Source organism: Brassica napus, chromosome A2, assembly GCF_020379485.1.
Source record: "Brassica napus cultivar Da-Ae chromosome A2, Da-Ae, whole genome shotgun sequence".
Lineage (NCBI taxonomy): Eukaryota > Viridiplantae > Streptophyta > Magnoliopsida > Brassicales > Brassicaceae > Brassica > Brassica napus.
In genome coordinates this window covers 26,480,344-26,497,371 of record NC_063435.1, presented here as the reverse complement: position 1 = coordinate 26,497,371, position 17,028 = coordinate 26,480,344, and the positions used below count along the sequence as shown (strand labels likewise).

Below are 17,028 nucleotides of genomic sequence, written 5' to 3'. Positions count from 1 at the left end.
TTTCTCCCCTACTCTCGGATCCATATATATAATATTCAACGCCGAGTATTATTAGGGGAAGACTAAATGTAATTAACAATAAGAACTTACCTGTCAGTGTTCTGCATGTTTATATTCTATTGATTAGAAATATGCAAAAGCATCATTGAGCCAAACACAGGGTGCTACATATATATATATACTGTCATTAGATGGTATGTTTGCATTTTTTTCTAGGTTAAAAGATTTGTTTGGGTAAATATTCCCTTATTGTTATTATTGTTACTATGATATTTCACAAAATCCAAAGGAGTGATGTGCTGAGTGTTTGTGGTCCCATGTCATATCAGTATGATCAGCGGTTCGTTTGGTATAAGCGGCTTAGCGGCAACTATTGTTAACTAGTGTATACTGAATCCCATACTGTCCACGTTCATTGAACTTCTACATAAACTTCTGAGAGTGATGATGGGGATCCGATGATGATGATGTGATTATTTACCCTTCTCATTTTATTATAACATATTACGATGTGGTAACCACTTAGATTTTTTAATCATTTATCCTTTAAAGTGTTTCAATGGTCAATATGACGATGAAACATTGAAACTTTTTAATATATTTTTTGGGAATATTTATGTTAAATGATATTAAAGATTGAAAATGCCTTGCACCACTCGGCATGAACTCAACTTATAGTAATGTACTATATGCCCTTACAGTAACACATTTATGGGATTTAACTACGATACCTTAAAGAAATAGTGAAATCATTAAAAAAAAACACGAAATCTAAAACCTAAACACTGAAAAATCAGTGATCGACAAGATAATAATCACATGAAGTTATTAAAAAGCTAGCAATATACAAACATGTAGACAATTATATATAAAACATTAGGAACGTATCATTTACATTAATTTTTTTTGTTGCTAAACTTAATATACACATCTAAATTTAGACATTATATATGTGTTTTGGATGTTATGAAATTGGCCAATTTATACAGTAAAACTCTGATATGAATTACAATGTATAAAAACCTGATTAAAATTCATTTGACACGTACACATGTCATAAGTTGGCAATCCAATAAATTATAAAAATGACACGCGTAGCACTATTAGAAACACAAATTCAACTTCACATATAAGTGTTAAATGTTTTTTTTTGAAAAATATAAGTGTTAAATGTTGCAAACGGTTAACAGAAAAAATATATTGTTGTACAAACAAAAATGAATACTCTTTCTTGTACTTTAACAAGAAAAATACTTTTTCTTGTAAGTTATTGGAAGGAAGCGAGTATTAGCGGAAGAGACGGACAATAACGTGAGGCAACTTAACCAAGAACATTGATAGTTTCTGTATACAGTGTACATAGTATTTGGTGATATATATGCACCGAAAAAGAAAAAATCTTTTGGCTATTAATAGCATAACTATGTACAGTGGCAATGCATGGTAAAATGACACACGTTTAGCTCGTTCACCTACGTGGTAAGAAGTCTCCAGGTGATGTGGCAGATTCTATGAACAGAGACGAAATGTTGTCCTCATTCATTTGCTACAGTTACAACATTACGCATATATAACATATAGTTTAGAAGTTGTCTCTCACAGCCTGTCTATAAAGACATTTGCATACTTAATTATTCAGAGAGAGAGAGAGAGAGAGAGAGAGAGAGAGAGAGATAGAAAGAGATAAAGATAAGCTTTTGAAGAAGATGAAGAATAATAATACCAACACAACAAGAAGCAATCTGGTGAAAGATAATGAACTGTTTCATGTGATTCACAAAGTCCCTTGTGGGGATACTCCCTATGTCAAAGCCAAACATGCTCAGGTACATATTCTTCTTCTTCTTAGCTTCTTTTATGTGAATCATATTTAACAATCTCTTTCATGTATGATAGTTTATGTTAATTTTATTTACTGTTTAATGGATTTTAATGGAAATTAGTATAAGTACATATATACATTTTTAGTGTAAATTTAATTTGGTGTAATCTGGATTAGATGTTTCTGTGTTTTTATTTATTGTTTGCCTGAAATTTCTTACAAAAGAGAGAAATTACAAATAATCCTTTTTAATATTTTGTGTCTGCCGAGAACCTTTTTTAATTTTTTTTGAAAATCATTGCTTATATAACTCGACTTGATCGATTAAGCAAAACGAAGCAAGTCTGTTAGATTTAATCAAAACTATGCGTCACACTTATTCCAATCCTATTTTAAGTTTATTTGTCTGTTAGCTGATTATGCAATAAAACCAAAATAATATGTTATGGTATTTAGAAAGTAGATGTTTAGGTGTGCATATGAGAGTCACAGGTTGCACCAAACGGTCCTGATTCTCGCAAATAATATTCGCGTTTACTTTTCCTTCCTTAGAATGGTGCAAAAAAAGTCTTTACGTCCCAAAGAATACTATTCTCAACATTTTTTAATTGGCCCATCATATCATACTTTTGATAAGCATTTTTTCTAACACACTTGATTATATATTAATGTATATATTCAGATGGAAAGAGTTTACTAGTAACTAAGACTGTGTAATCTTGTTGGTTGCAGTTGATAGAGAAGAACCCGGAGATGGCAATAGTGTGGTTTTGGAAAGCCATAAACACAGGAGACAGAGTAGATAGTGCTCTAAAAGACATGGCTGTCGTTATGAAACAACTTGACCGTCCCGAAGAGGCCATCGAAGCCATCAAATCCTTTCGTCCTCGTTGTTCCAAGAACTCCCAAGATTCCCTAGACAATGTCCTCATCGACCTATACAAGGTTTATCTACTTGCACTTTAATATAACATGCAAGTAAATAGTCTACTGGCCGTTGCTATATGGTACTAGACCATGAATCAACACATAGGAACTGTATGTTCTGTTGTCATAACACTCACATGGAGTGTTTTCTTACAACGAACAGAAGTGCGGGAGAATGGAGGAGCAAGTTGAGCTGTTAAAGAGGAAGCTAAGGCAGATCTATCAAGGAGAGGCTTTCAATGGTAAACCTACCAAGACCGCTAGATCCCATGGCAAAAAGTTTCAAGTGACCGTTCAACAAGAAATCGCAAGACTACTGGTAATTATAATACTCTTGTTTTCAAGGCTGAGCCATAAACATTTTTAAGTTAATTTTAATATATTTTTTGGCAATTAAGAGATTATGTAAAATATGCATAATAGAACCACAACAGACTGATCGGTCTACTTGGAATAAATATACAGGGGAACTTGGGGTGGGCATATATGCAACAAGCCAAGTACTTATCCGCAGAAGCGGTATACAGAAAAGCTCAGATGGTTGAGCCAGACGCTAACAAATCGTGCAACCTAGCGATGTGCCTTATCAAACAAGGCAGGTTTGAAGAGGCAAGAGCCCTTCTTGACGATGTATTTACCTCTAGGGTTTTAGGTGCAGATGATTGTAGAACAAGGCAACGAGCGGATGAGCTTCTGAGTGAGCTAGAGGCTTCGTTACCTCGTCGGCTAGATGCTGAGATGGAGGATGTATTGGGAAATATCTTAGACGATGACTTTGTTATTGCCATTGGGCTTGAAGAGATGACAGCCAGTAATTATAGATCTAAGAGACTCCCAATCTTTGAACAGATCTCCTCTTTTAGAAATCAGTTAGTTTGCTAATGATTTGCATTTCATGTTTCTTATGTATCATACAGTTCATGTTTAATAGTATTGATGGGTTAGAAAATACATGTGTTATGTTTTTTATGTAAATTTGTATATACAAAAACAACAACAATTAATAATGTCATTTTACTTTTTTTTTTAACACGATTAATGTCATGTTGATGATGTCTTTTAGTTGCGTCATGGCTGACGTCAGTGTGACGTGTTAGGTTCTGACCGAGTAAGTTCGATTTGGTTCGGTTTAAATCAATTTTAGCTTGGTTAAGTTTGGTTTGAGAATTTTTTTCTGTAATCTGCGCGGGAACAGCGACAAACACATTACAGACATCATACCCTGTCGGAATTTCCTCAAATCTTGTCGGAAATTCATCAAATCCGTCACTTTAGAAGTCGATCAAGATTCTCCGATAATGGGACACAGAGAACCAGAGGTTATAAGAGACAAAGAAACGATGAGAAGATGGTCAAAAGGCGTGAGATCGCAAGAGAAGACGATTGGTTTGGTCCGTCCATCCTTTCACCGGCGATCTCACCAAGCTCGAGCTCTTCCCTCCTATGTTTCCGATGTCATTGTCGTATTCAATCCAAGAAACCTCTATAATTATGACGGCGGGAGGAAAAATACAAACGGCGGTGGCGGCGGCGGCGATGGGAAGAAGACAAACGGCAGTGGAGGCAGCGGAGGGAAGAAGACAAACGGCAGCGGTGGCGGCGGTGGGAAGGTGGTGAGCTGTGTGGAGGAGAGTGGGTTAGCGCATGAGACGTGTGTTTGTGTGGGAAGAGCAGGCCTGTCTTCTTTGGAGGTGTTGCTACCAGACGTTGCTGTGTTTAGGTAAGGAATGGCGGCTTATCCAGAGAATGGTGAGAATCTTAAAAAGATTTAGAGTAGTTAGATTGATGTCTCTCTCATTTTGCGTCCTTTATGTCATTGTAGGATCAGATATAGCTAGAGAAAAAGATGGACTTACGATGAGCTCTAGGAATGTTCATCTTTCAGGTAAAAAGAGGCAAAGGGTACAGTTAGCACTTGGAAACTCTTGAAGGAGTAAAAGAGATAAAGAATGGAGTAGTGGTTTGTGTTGCTGCCTGATTTGGAACAGTTAGGCTCATAGACAACATGGAGATCAATGTTGCTGTCTAGACCTTAACTGTCCGCATCAAATTTCATCTCTAGTCCATTCACAAAAAACTTGGGAATGAATTTGAATAAAAAATGTGCATCAGATGGCAAACAGAGAAGAAGGATGAGAATGGGTGTAAACTATATCAGCTTTGCCATGTTTGTTTGAAATAAACAGGTTGGTAGCACTAACGATATATTGCCAAACTCCAATGTAATCTCATTCATCTGTTTTGATTTTAGACCCAACTTTGTTGTTCTCTAAGAATAAACTATACTTTACAGATGGGCTATGACCATACTTTCGTAGAAAAAGTACCAAACAAAGAAAAGCTGTAGAAATCATTGTTCCTCCATTTTGTACATCGGCCAATGGTTCAGCCCTTCAGCTTCCATAGCAGAACCATTTATATTAAACAACACATTACCACAGCCAAAAAAAAGAGTAAAAATATCACAATCAATATGCAAAAATCTAGCAAATAAGGTGAATTATGTAGTAAGAAAATTAGATCATTTGTTGTTGACAAGCTCTTCGCAGAAACAGAGAACATATCTGAGAAAGAAAAGGCTCAATAATAAATAATAAAAAAAGCCCAAAAAAATTGGGTTTAGATCCACCCGAGGGTGGAAAGCCTTAACCGGATGTGTTCAGGACCCGAAGGTCAATCCCGTCTCTGTCAGAGGAGATGCCAACCATCTCTCCTTTCTACGAACACAAGTACTCGTCCTTCACTCGCTCTATATATATTGAAACTAAGAGGACCTAATATCCGATGTGGGACGAGATTAAGTAAACTCAGCGTTTCAATGAAATAAAATAAAGTATGGGGTGAGAGAGGCTCGAACTCTCGACCTCAGGATTACTCAGATAGCTATGAGACCTACGCGCTAGCCAACTGCGCCACCACCCCATGTTGTTCACTTTCCTCCACTAATACTATTAATCTAATAAACAAAACATGGTGCTTTTGGTCTTGTTTTGTCTCTGTCGTTGGGTCACGACGAGAGAGAGAGGAGTCGGTCTTTTCAGATACGCACAACCCCAATCCGCTTCTTCTTCATCATCTCTGCTCCTTTTCTCAATTCGTCCTTGCGTGTATCCTTCTCCTCTCTCTTGGTTCCTCTCTGCTAACGTAAGTGTTATATCTCTCTCCCTGAAGCTCCTATTTGACTAGCTTCCTTGTTTGAAACATGAATGTAACTGTTGTTCCTTAGGATGTCTCTATGTTATCTCTGCTTTACAATCAGAATCTTGAATTCAGTTTTTTTTGTTTGGTTTTGTCTTCTTGTGATGTTAGAGATTGACCTCAAGAATCTCCTCAGACATGTTATAGTCTCGAGCTCTATAGTTTTACCAATGGCTGTGTCTTCATCTTCTTGCATTCACATTCACCTGGGGATGCCCAAAGCTCACTTCACTCAAAGGAGCTGCCTTTCCAGGAACCCTCCTGTAAACATCACCCAAAGGTTGATGCTTTAAGCTAACTTTGTTGTTGTTCTTGTTGTTCTTGATCAAAAGTCGATGCCTTTACTTTTGTAGGAAGCCTAACATCACATGGAAACCATCAGGGGAAGCTCGGAGACGTTGTGTCTCTACTTCCTTGAATCTTGGAGCGTCTTCTTGTAAATGTACTTGCTTGGCATCTCTCGCTGACTTTGATGCTGTTGCTGGCTCCGGTTGGGTTCCTATCGGTGACCAAGTTCTCCTCATGACCAGTGTTTTCCTCACGTATATGGCTGGAGTGATCCCTCTTCGAAACTCTGGTTACTCTTCTAAAAAGAACACAGTGGAGGAGGAGAGTCCATATCTTGGAGCTTCAGAGTCTTCTGGTAGGTAAGAGTAGATGATAAAGAATCTATGCAAACTGTTGTGTAATTTACATTTCTATACTCTTCATTTTTAGGGACACAGAGTTTGATGGTGATTTGGAGTCTGTGTGGGATGTGGTGAAAGGAAAGCTTTTAGATTCTTTAGACGCCGTCAAGCGTGAGAGTACACTTGGAAGCAGAGTCCTGAAACCCAAACCTCCCCAAGGGAAGCCTCCTCTGAGCTTGTATGCGATATCCGAAAGGCCACAGTTGTACTTGCTCTTGTCTTGCTTCCAGAAACTTGAAGAAGAGGTCAGCTTCTACCTCCTTTCTCCAGCCTTAGTGTTTGCTGTGATTCTTTATACTTTTTGTGATAAGCTATTGTATTTGTGTTCTGCAGACAGATAAGATATCTAACACAATCAGTTCAGATGAATGGAAGGTTAGTTTTAATGATATTGTCAGTGAAGCATATCAAGGAGCGTGCACCGTTTGGCTAAAGAGGGAACTGTGTGTGGAAGACACTGATTCTGACACTGCGATGACTCCTTTGCTGATCAAAATGCTAAATGAAAAGGAAGCTATCTTTGATAAAATAAGAAAATCAGGCAAGGAGGATCTGTTTGCAGAGTTCTTATACTTCCATAGATTTGGATCTTTAAGGAAAGCTTCCTGCTATGACCTGAGCTTGTTTCGCACTCATGGAGTTGCTATTTTGGAAGACTTGATGATAACGTTAGCAGATGGGGTCGCCAGCATCTACCTAGAGCTCATTTCCGTAGACAGCAAGTTTTCAGATGAGATGAACGGTGGAGGAGGGTTAGATATCTGTAGCCTCTCTAGTAGAGCACTTCAAAAACTACGCAACGAGGTAAAAAAAGTTTTAATTTCACTTTTACTTTTCATCTCTCAGGGTTAAAAGATTTTCATTTCTACTTTGGTAGGTAGCTTTGTACCAGTGGTTGCATCAGAACATGGAAGCGGTTGTGTCTATGTATGAGGATCGGTTTGACCTCTACATTCTTCAAACTCAGGTGATCAACAACCCTGATGGTGGTGGTGAAACAAAAAGCCATAGCTGGTGGAGAAAAGCTAAAGCTGCCTCATCATCACCGTTGCGATACTCCGTAATAAGTGATTTCTCATTGCCTGTTAAACGAACAAAGGAGCTTAAGGCTTTATCAGGATGGTAAAAACCTCTTATCTTCTTTTACTTTTGCCTCAGGATCACAAGAACCTTAAATAACATGAGAAAGGGTTTTGATGTGTGTGTGTACAGGAGGTACTACTTCAGTCTGTTTTTGGAGTTATCAGACATCGGGATGCCAATCATAAGAGTGGTGGTGGATAAAGTGAGTAGCGTCATATCCTTCTTTCTTGTCACCTTGATCGGTAGATCAGTTGGACTCATTTTTACTGGCATTAGACAATCTCTCCGGTGGAAATGAAACCTCATACAACATGGGATTAGTAAATTTATTTTCTTGGTGTGCCCTTTTGGTTGATTCTTGTTTGGTAAGTGATGATAAGTTGGTGTAATTCATTTAGACAAAACTTTCAGTTTTTGGCACATTGATTCAACAACAATAATGATAATTCAACATATATTTTTCGGAAAAAAAAAACAATGTGTGGTGTGTAGGTAGGATGCTTGTTTGTAACATCATAGACCTATATAGTACTATCAAAAATTGAAAAAGCTAAAAACTTGAGTGATGCATTGCGTTACCGACTCTAAAACCTCACAGTTTGAGAGATAAATGAAAGGGGTTTTCATCTTTTTTCACAGATCAAACATACAGGAAATCGTCACTGGCTTATCCACACAGAGACAAGGTCAAACAAGAAACACAGGCCTCGTTACTTATTGTGTCAAGAGTTACCAAATTCGCAGTGATGTAGACCTAACAAACAAATATAAATCTAGCATGGCTATTTTGGATAGCCCGGTTCTCTGGGGAAGCTAAGGAAACATGGACTTCTAGCCTTAATAGTATAAATTAAATTTCGCCAAACTTTTCCAAAAGTTTTTCTAGTCTAGAGGAGTGAGTCATCTATCATTAATCTCAACAACTTAAATTTGAACCATGAATATACCATTTTCAGTCCTTTTTTTCAGTTAGCTTGTGGTCTTTCAAAAGTCGGGGCCGCTAGTGCTTTTGGGTAGTAGTACATAAAATATACTGGAAGAACAATGATACTACCATGAAAGATACTAGCCATCTGTGGAGAATATGTTGGGTCTCAAACCAAGCTACCAATAATGGAGTTATGTAACACTAAGAGCATCTCCAATGTATTACCCCATTTTTTACTCCAAAATGGTGCAACACCAAAATGGAGTAAGATTTTACTCCAATGTATTACTCCATTTTCTACTCCAAAAATAATATTTCTTAAATAATTTCATTTTTATTTTATTAATAATTGCAAATAAAATCTTATACTTATAAAAATTTACCAATTAACCCTAATTATTTTATGTTTACGATAATAATTAAAATATAAATTATTTGAATTAAATATTTATTATTAAATAGTACAAGAAATCATTAAAAAAGACAACATATATATAGGTTCAACAATGAGCATTAGAATATTTTTCCCACAAATGATCAACTAATGCATTTCGTAATGAAAAATGAGATTCTTTATCTTTGATATTCCTAAATCGAGCAAGAAAATTTTGAAATCGGACATTTTCATCTTCTGCAATTTCGATATCTGGAGGTGGAGCTTCTCTTCCAAGTTCAATTGGTGCATCAAGTTCACGCTCATCTTCAATTATCATCTTATGTAAAATTATACATGTAGTCATAATGTCATGTAACACATTTTTTTTCCAAAAACGAACAGGTCCTTTGACAATAAAAGATTCAAAGGACCATTTTATAAATAAAAAAAGTTCAACTCCAAAATGGAGTAATGGGTAAGATTACTCCATAAATGGAGTAACCCTAGCCATTACTTCATTTTTAACTCCAAAATGGAGTGGGGTTGGAGAAGGTTTTACTCCATAATGATGTTTGGAGTTGAAAATGGAGTAGGGTTGGAGATGCCCTAATATCATGACATTTACATACTTTCTCTTTTTAAGATATATTAGTGCTCTAGTAAACATTAGTAGCTAAGGTTTATAAATGTCAGATTTTAGGAGAATCGATATTGAGTTACCGGCATGACTTTTCGGGTTTCTCGATATATCGATCTAATGGCGGAGGTTGAAAGCCTTAACCCTACTGCCTATAGACAAAGAAGAACCCAAAAATGGCTAGGTTTACCTTCCATCTTACAATCTGAGTATCAGAAACCAAAAATCCAAGGGATCTAAGGGAAAAATGAAAAAAGGAGAAGACATGACTAAACCCTTGAATCTAGAAGAAAGAAAGCGTAAAAAAAGATATTTGATTGAGCAAGAAGATTTAAGGAGCGTCGAAACACGGAATATGAAGATTGCAACAAGAGAAGAAAAGAAACTAGAAGATCGGGAGGATCGGGAGGATTGACATTTAAAGGCCCTAAAATAGTCGTTGTGCTTCTTGGAGAAGTCACCAAGAAGATAAGGTGAATCTTGACTCTTGAGTAATAACTGAGGATTCCTTTTTTAAACGGTAAATCGGGAAACCTCTAGCAGCTAGCATAGAGGGCACACCAACCTCGACGACAAAATAACAAAATGTCCACTGCAACATGTCATTTCTCTGGTTTCCTGCTCCAGACTAGGAACCAGCGACCAAAACTAAATGATCGACTACCATTTGAAGTGCTATGACGATCTCCTCGTCTGATCAGGCCTTGCGCCACTAGGATCAAAAAGCTAAATGCTACCAAGGCAATGTGCCATGAAAACAAGTCTCGATGTCTACTGAAATACAAAACTAAGATCATGAATTCTCCTCGACTGATTAATTTAATCAGGTTCTGAGCTTGGAAACATCTACTAAAGCTTTGAGAAACTGTTCTCACAAGGTTTGGTTCTTAATGAGAACAATATTGATGCACTTGTCAGAGCTTCCTGCTTTGAGATGAACTAAATAATTATCCGTAAAGAAACCTGGTGTATGGATTTAGTGACTTATCAAATTCGAATCCAATGATGGTCTGAAATGGTTGAATTTAATGATTTTCTAAATTGATTGAATTTCACAAAGAAATTTGACATTCTAAATCTAGACATAGATAGTTTTTGTAATGAAATTTGTTTGAGTTGATTGCTGTGATTTGAGTGGTAGAACTGTACTTAACAAACCCTTCAAAATTATTTGTCTATAATTCTAAATTACTTGTTGATGCCCTTAATCTAACACTTTCTTCTATCAATTACAATTCGTTTTAATTTTTTTATATCTACGGTTTTCTGTTCACTTGTCTATCTTAATACGAACACTGAAATCTTTTGAGAATTTGAATCTTCGTAGATTCGATCTTTAAGTGATATATATCACATTTTGAAATTGTAAATGTCTCAAGGATAAATTTGAGTATATCAATATCAAATGTAAAACAACTTTTAATATATTTAATCATTTTCCTGACAAACTTATGATTAAATTCCTATGATTGGATTATATTAGGGGTTAACTGGAAGAGGCCATATTATATGAAAAAATATAGATGTTTCAAATAATTTAAAAGTTATCTATAATAATAATTTAGAGTTTTCTCTCACCTCCTGCAGCCACCTCAGCACTTTGCATAGGGCAATTTGTGACACCTGGCAGTTTTATTTTCAATTCTCTTAACTACTTTTTTTTTGTCTACTGAATCGTGGTTTTCTACGAATGGGCCAATGACAAATATATGCTTCATTACTTTAAACCCAACAACATATTCTCTTATATCTCCGGCTCTTACCATCGCCGTTTCATCTACCCAAAATTCTCACCGCCTCTGTGCATCCCCCATTGAAACGACTTTTCAATGTAATTACTCTTCCTGTTTATCTCCTTCCATCATGCAGCTAACACAAGAGAACAATTCTTAAGAAAATGAGGATTCACATTGAAGGAATAAGTGATCTCGCAACAAATTACATCGAAGGGATCGTGGCAGCGGGTTGATGATGGTTTCGACCTAATCCTTAGGTGACAGGAGTTCCGTGATAGCGAACACGGTGAGATTTGTAGATATAATTGTGATTGAGATGAGAAGATGATGCATGCGAGGAAGACGAAGTATTCATGGAAGAGAGAAGGAAGAGCTAGCTTCTTGCTGTTAAACAGGTTAATTAACTAGCTCCTTTTTAGATTTGGAAAGCTGTAATACTTCCTTCCAATTTGGTATTGGTTTTCCCTTCCTTTGTGAAACTCGAGTCCTCTTATAATCTTTTGGTAATCAATGGGCTCTCCAAGCTGATTCGTTTTTAATCTGTAGTAAAACCCAACATCTTAATCATTTTATGACTCACATAATTCTACTTTATTCTTTGGCGTTCACTCTAATGATTGTGGTAGTTGTTGATTTGACTTGATTTTAGTTATTCTGCCCAGGTTCTGATTGCATCCAATTGAGCATTGAAGGAAAAAAAAAGTATGCTAATAAACGACATGTTTCTTTCTTAGTATTGTGCTATGGCGCTTCTCTTTCATCACATGAACTTAGTTTTTTATTAGTCTACAGTAAGCTGATTGATTCATAACTTTCTTACTTTGGTTAAAAAAAGATCATATTCAGGAGCTCTAGGAAGATAAGCTTTTCAAGAATCACCTTCATATTGTCTCTTTCAAAGAAGTTTTTCCGGTTCTGTCAAGCCAGGAATTCTGTGAAAGTCGGTTTGCTCATTGGCGTGGAGCTGCTCTCGATTAATGACAAGGTACAACTTCATATTATCGACCCTTTTTAATCTCTCTCCCGTTGTTATCGGTAGTCACACATATATGAAATTTGCACATGGCTATGTTATTCATTGTTTTTTTTAGTGCATCTCAACGAGCCAGGTTCAGGTCAAACAACAACCCCCATCCAATGTTACTGATGAAGAGAAGCAGGCCAACATCCCCGTCATAGCATATAGAGTGTACCGTCAAGGATTTGCTCGCCGCTTACACTAATCCGCATGGTTTTATCAGGTAGATTTATTTTATGTTTCAAAGTCAATGAGATATCAGGAAAACATTTATTAGCTCACAAATTTGCTTAAGACCAAATTTCTTATATGTAGCAGATTGCAACCAAGCTCTTTTACTAACAGGAAGAGACACGTAAGGGTTATGATGCAGATAAGTACTAGAATTACCATGAGTTCAGCAGAACTGGGAATATCACTTTCAGAGACATAATTGCTGAAGCTGACAAGTTCTTCCATGGGAGGTATATCGATAAGGAAAGAGATGTGAAGATAGCCAACAAGACAATCCTCGACGTCAGCAGTGATGTTGATCCAAGCGGAGTGGTGCACTCAAGATAAATCATATCTCGAGGCTGGAAACTACCACTGCACATGTTCAACCTGCTTTAGGCTGAAACACTTTTAAGGAGACACTGGTTCTAGCTGAGGAGTGTACACTCAAGATAAATCAAATCTCTGATAAGAGCCAGAACCGCTGCTTCTCGAATGCATAATCCACAAGGAGATCAGGTCTCCTTCACCGGTGGTTTAATTGGCTCTGTCAACTCACTTGCCAGCTTAACCCTCCTATTTCTTGAGCAATGAAAAAAAGTTTAAAAGCTTCTGATACAACCTTTTTTTTTTGGTCAAACTGATCCTACGATATATGTTTTCATATTATTCAAACAATAAATTCTTCATTCAGCTTATTCCATTTGTCTTGATTTAATTTTCACTTTTTGGTAAGTTGGTAACCTTACAAACAACGAAACTAACGTTAATGAAATAATGTTGCATTCTTCCAAATTCATCTTAGTCTACTCCCAAAAGCCAAAAAGTAAAAAGAAAACACCGACCAATCATCTATCAAATAGATATTTGATCTATCCATGTTCACTGTGCAGGGATATGTTTCCACATAGATATAAACTCAGAGGTTTATATCTAACATCCATCCACCACGTTACATAGGCAGCCCATGTAATGTATGAACTAATTTTAAATACGTGGAAGTTTACCGGATCTAGATTTTCATTTGTCTTATGATTTCGTTGGATTTGTGTCATGAAAACAATTCTTAAGAAACAAACACCAACATCATAGACCAAATAACTTAATTTGAAAATCTAATATAAACTGAAACAAACATATATTATAAAACATCATTTATTGTTAAATAATATAGATATTAATTATCATTGTGACATTATTGAAACTATTTAATATATTACTCTCTTTTTTGATAAACATATATATTACTCTAAAATATAATTTCTTATGATTTTATCACATTATATTATATTTACAGTTGATTTAGTTTGGAAGTGGATTAATTTATTATCGTGATAAAATTAATTATTGTAATAGTATTAAAAATATACTCTTAGAATTTTTCTAAAAATATTAGCTATTCTTACTTTAGATTTTCCTCAACTATATCAAAGTGAAATAGAAATAAAAAGAGTAAATATAAATCATTACATTTCTCTTAACTGTTTAATTTCATAAAATTTACAATTTGATTTTAGAATAAAACATATTACCTTTATTAATACAATTTAATGTAAATTTCCTAAAAATTATAATATAAAAATATTTTTTTGATTAATAAAAAAATTTCAATCAATAAAATAAATAAATATCTAATATAAAATAATTTTATTGTAAACTTACCCGCCCGTAGGGCGGGCCAACCACTAGTATCATATAAAGTTGAACACGTTATATCACGTTGTCTTAATATAATAGATTTGAAGTCAAATGGATTACTTTTTTGATGTGCATATGAAAGATGTTGCTTGTAATAATTGATCAACCAATTATTTTGCATGTGGCACGAGTTCATAAATCCAATTTTTTATATTATAATATCGGTGATCCCGATTTGTTATTACCCCTAGTTAATTTTTTTTTTCAAATTATAATAGACAAAAGTATAAATCGCCAAATTTCAATAAATCGATAAGAGGGTGATTGGTTGGGCTATAAGAAGTGATTTTAAATTTAGTTTTTATCTACAACTTTAAAATTTACCAATTATGCTTTATATCTATATTATTAAAGTTGAAGTACACATTAGGATTGTTTGGTAATATGGATAGTAGTTAAAAAAATAGTACTGTTTGGAAACATGGATAGCAGTAAGCTAAAAAAAAAATAATGGGCTTATGCTACTAAAAAAATTGAAAGTCCATTAAATTATATTAAAAAGTAATGGGTTTATGTTACTTGATATATGTATTCAAATCAAAATAATAATTTAAAATTGATTTATATCAAAAATTCATTTAAAAATTATACATATATTCAAATTTTGATTTTTACTAACATATTTTCCAATAACTATTATAAAAATGTTTTCAATATATATAATAAAAATACCATATAAAGCTCAATTTCAAACACCAACTTAAATTATGGTTTTTATATTTTACATTAAATTTTAAAATATAATATATGTGATTATTTATGTGATTGTACGTATAAAATATTATTAATTATAAGAAAATATATTTGATGGTAGGTATAAAATACGATTAATTATATGATAACACATATTTTATAACCTATGATGACACATATAGGATATATATATATATATATATATATATATATATATATATATATATATATATATATATATATATATATAATAGTGATTAGGGATGGGCGTTCGGGTTCGTTTTCGGGTTTTTTTAGGATTTCATGTTCAATTCAGATATTTGTGGATTTGGTTCGGATTTGGATAACCAATTTAAATAGGTTTGGTTTAAATATTTGGATAGAGAATTAAAAATTATTTAAATATTTTTTTGGAGTTATGAGTATTTTTTAACTATTTAAGATATTTACGTTTAATTATTTGTATATATTTTCAAGCGTTTATGCGAACTTAAAAGTATATATATATTCTGGATGTTTTTATATATATATTAAATCTAAAAATAATTAATATATATAAGTATATAAATCTATTTTGGATACCCAAAATACTTCGGTTCAGATCGGATTAGGTTTCAGTTCTTCAAATACCAAAATTTTGAATAATTCAGATATTTAATCAATTCGGTTCGGATTTAGTACTACTTCTTCGGATTGGGATCAGTTTGATTCTTCGAATTTGAGTTTTTTTTCCAACTCTAAATAGAGATATAAAAAGCAAATAGCATTATATTTTTTTAAAAAATACACCCGCACGGGCGTGCGGGTCAAAATCTAGTTGATTTTTAAAGATACAACCAGAAAAATAAAACTACAGCAAAAAAAAAATACCTGTAAAAAACTTATTTTCTAAAACTTCATCTTTTTAGCTGTAGAAAATTTTAAAGTTACATTCCTTAAAGCTAAATAAAAAAATCTTACAGATTAGATTCTAAAGTAAAATTTTCTACAGTTGCAGTTCAACCAATCACCCCAGTGTAATACAATGTAAACTAATAACATAACTTCAATATGAATATTGAAAAATATCCATACAATTATAATAAATATCCATTATCTATATGTTTATATCTTTAATTATTTTATTAAAAACTATACCACAATTTCTATATAAAAAATGTTACTAGTCATCAGTTTGAATATATGATATTTTTTATTTTTACTACAAATACAGCAGATAAATTTACAGTTTTACCATATAATTTTTACTGTAAATTTCATCAAATTATAAAACATAATGCACCTCAAAATCAATAATACATATCACCAATCAGAATGAATCAAGTTTTGTGTTAGGTCGATTACATCGTGAACTATAGCAAGTTAGAACATTGTGTTAGGTCGATTACAGGACCGGTTGAAGAGGGGGGACAAGCAGTGTGTCCGCTCTAGGTCTAAGCCCATGTCTCTCCGTATATTAATAGTTAAATGGTCTAATTTTTTTTAAAAATCTATATTTTTACATAAAAATTATAAATATAATAAATAAAACTGAAAAAGACCCAAAAATATTTGATATGCATATAATTTTATTTTTGTCACAAAATATACAAAATATTACTTATTAAATTTTAAAAATATTTTAAACATCTGAATTTAAATCTTAGAGAGTAAATATATATATTTTTTTTGTCTTAGGGTGGAGTCCACAACAATGTTAAGCCGACCCTGGTCTATTACAATAGATATAATTTCTTGTAACTTCCAATGTAGGACTTTGTTCTAATCCATCATGATTTATCTAATAGATGCATTATGTAAATTGTAATTGTGTTCTGATTTAGCATAGTCTCAACGTGCTGCGTTGGATGTTAAAAAGTAGACGTGCTGCGTTGGTTAGGATAAAGATGGAAACGACTTACAACATAATATATATACATATAATATATAAAGAAATCACGCGTTCGGGCTGTATATCTTTTATTTATGTACTAGGTAATAATCCGCGCCTTGCGCGGAATGTGATTATTA

The 17,028-nt window shown here is 34.0% G+C and overlaps 3 protein-coding genes and 2 non-coding genes across 5 annotated transcripts; 3 read left to right on the top strand and 2 right to left on the bottom strand.

Moving 5' to 3' along the window:
- The first annotated feature begins 1,584 nt into the window (after positions 1 to 1,584).
- LOC106403212 (protein SULFUR DEFICIENCY-INDUCED 1) lies at positions 1,585 to 3,779 on the top strand. Its single transcript, XM_013844063.3, has 4 exons — positions 1,585 to 1,826; positions 2,555 to 2,767; positions 2,913 to 3,068; positions 3,215 to 3,779. The coding sequence occupies exons 1-4, from the start codon at positions 1,707 to 1,709 to the stop codon at positions 3,629 to 3,631; spliced, it is 906 nt and encodes a 301-aa protein (XP_013699517.1). The 5' UTR covers positions 1,585 to 1,706; the 3' UTR covers positions 3,632 to 3,779.
- Positions 3,780 to 3,811: 32 nt separating this feature from the next.
- On the top strand, positions 3,812 to 5,043 carry LOC106403220 (pantoate--beta-alanine ligase-like). Its single transcript, XM_022709277.2, has one exon. The coding sequence runs from the start codon at positions 4,048 to 4,050 to the stop codon at positions 4,471 to 4,473; it is 426 nt and encodes a 141-aa protein (XP_022564998.1). The 5' UTR covers positions 3,812 to 4,047; the 3' UTR covers positions 4,474 to 5,043.
- A 312-nt stretch (positions 5,044 to 5,355) lies between these two features.
- On the bottom strand, positions 5,356 to 5,476 carry LOC125589632. The gene has a single exon (XR_007325807.1). It is a non-coding gene; the product is annotated as a U6atac minor spliceosomal RNA (small nuclear RNA).
- A 109-nt stretch (positions 5,477 to 5,585) lies between these two features.
- On the bottom strand, positions 5,586 to 5,671 carry TRNAM-CAU. Its single transcript is given in 2 exon segments — positions 5,586 to 5,621; positions 5,634 to 5,671. It is a non-coding gene; the product is annotated as a tRNA-Met (tRNA).
- A 33-nt stretch (positions 5,672 to 5,704) lies between these two features.
- Positions 5,705 to 8,176, top strand: LOC106403231. The gene is made up of 7 exons (XM_013844081.3): positions 5,705 to 5,893; positions 6,061 to 6,227; positions 6,301 to 6,594; positions 6,665 to 6,881; positions 6,970 to 7,440; positions 7,514 to 7,758; positions 7,849 to 8,176. The coding sequence occupies exons 1-7, from the start codon at positions 5,720 to 5,722 to the stop codon at positions 8,015 to 8,017; spliced, it is 1,737 nt and encodes a 578-aa protein (XP_013699535.2). The 5' UTR covers positions 5,705 to 5,719; the 3' UTR covers positions 8,018 to 8,176.
- Positions 8,177 to 17,028: the final 8,852 nt, after the last annotated feature.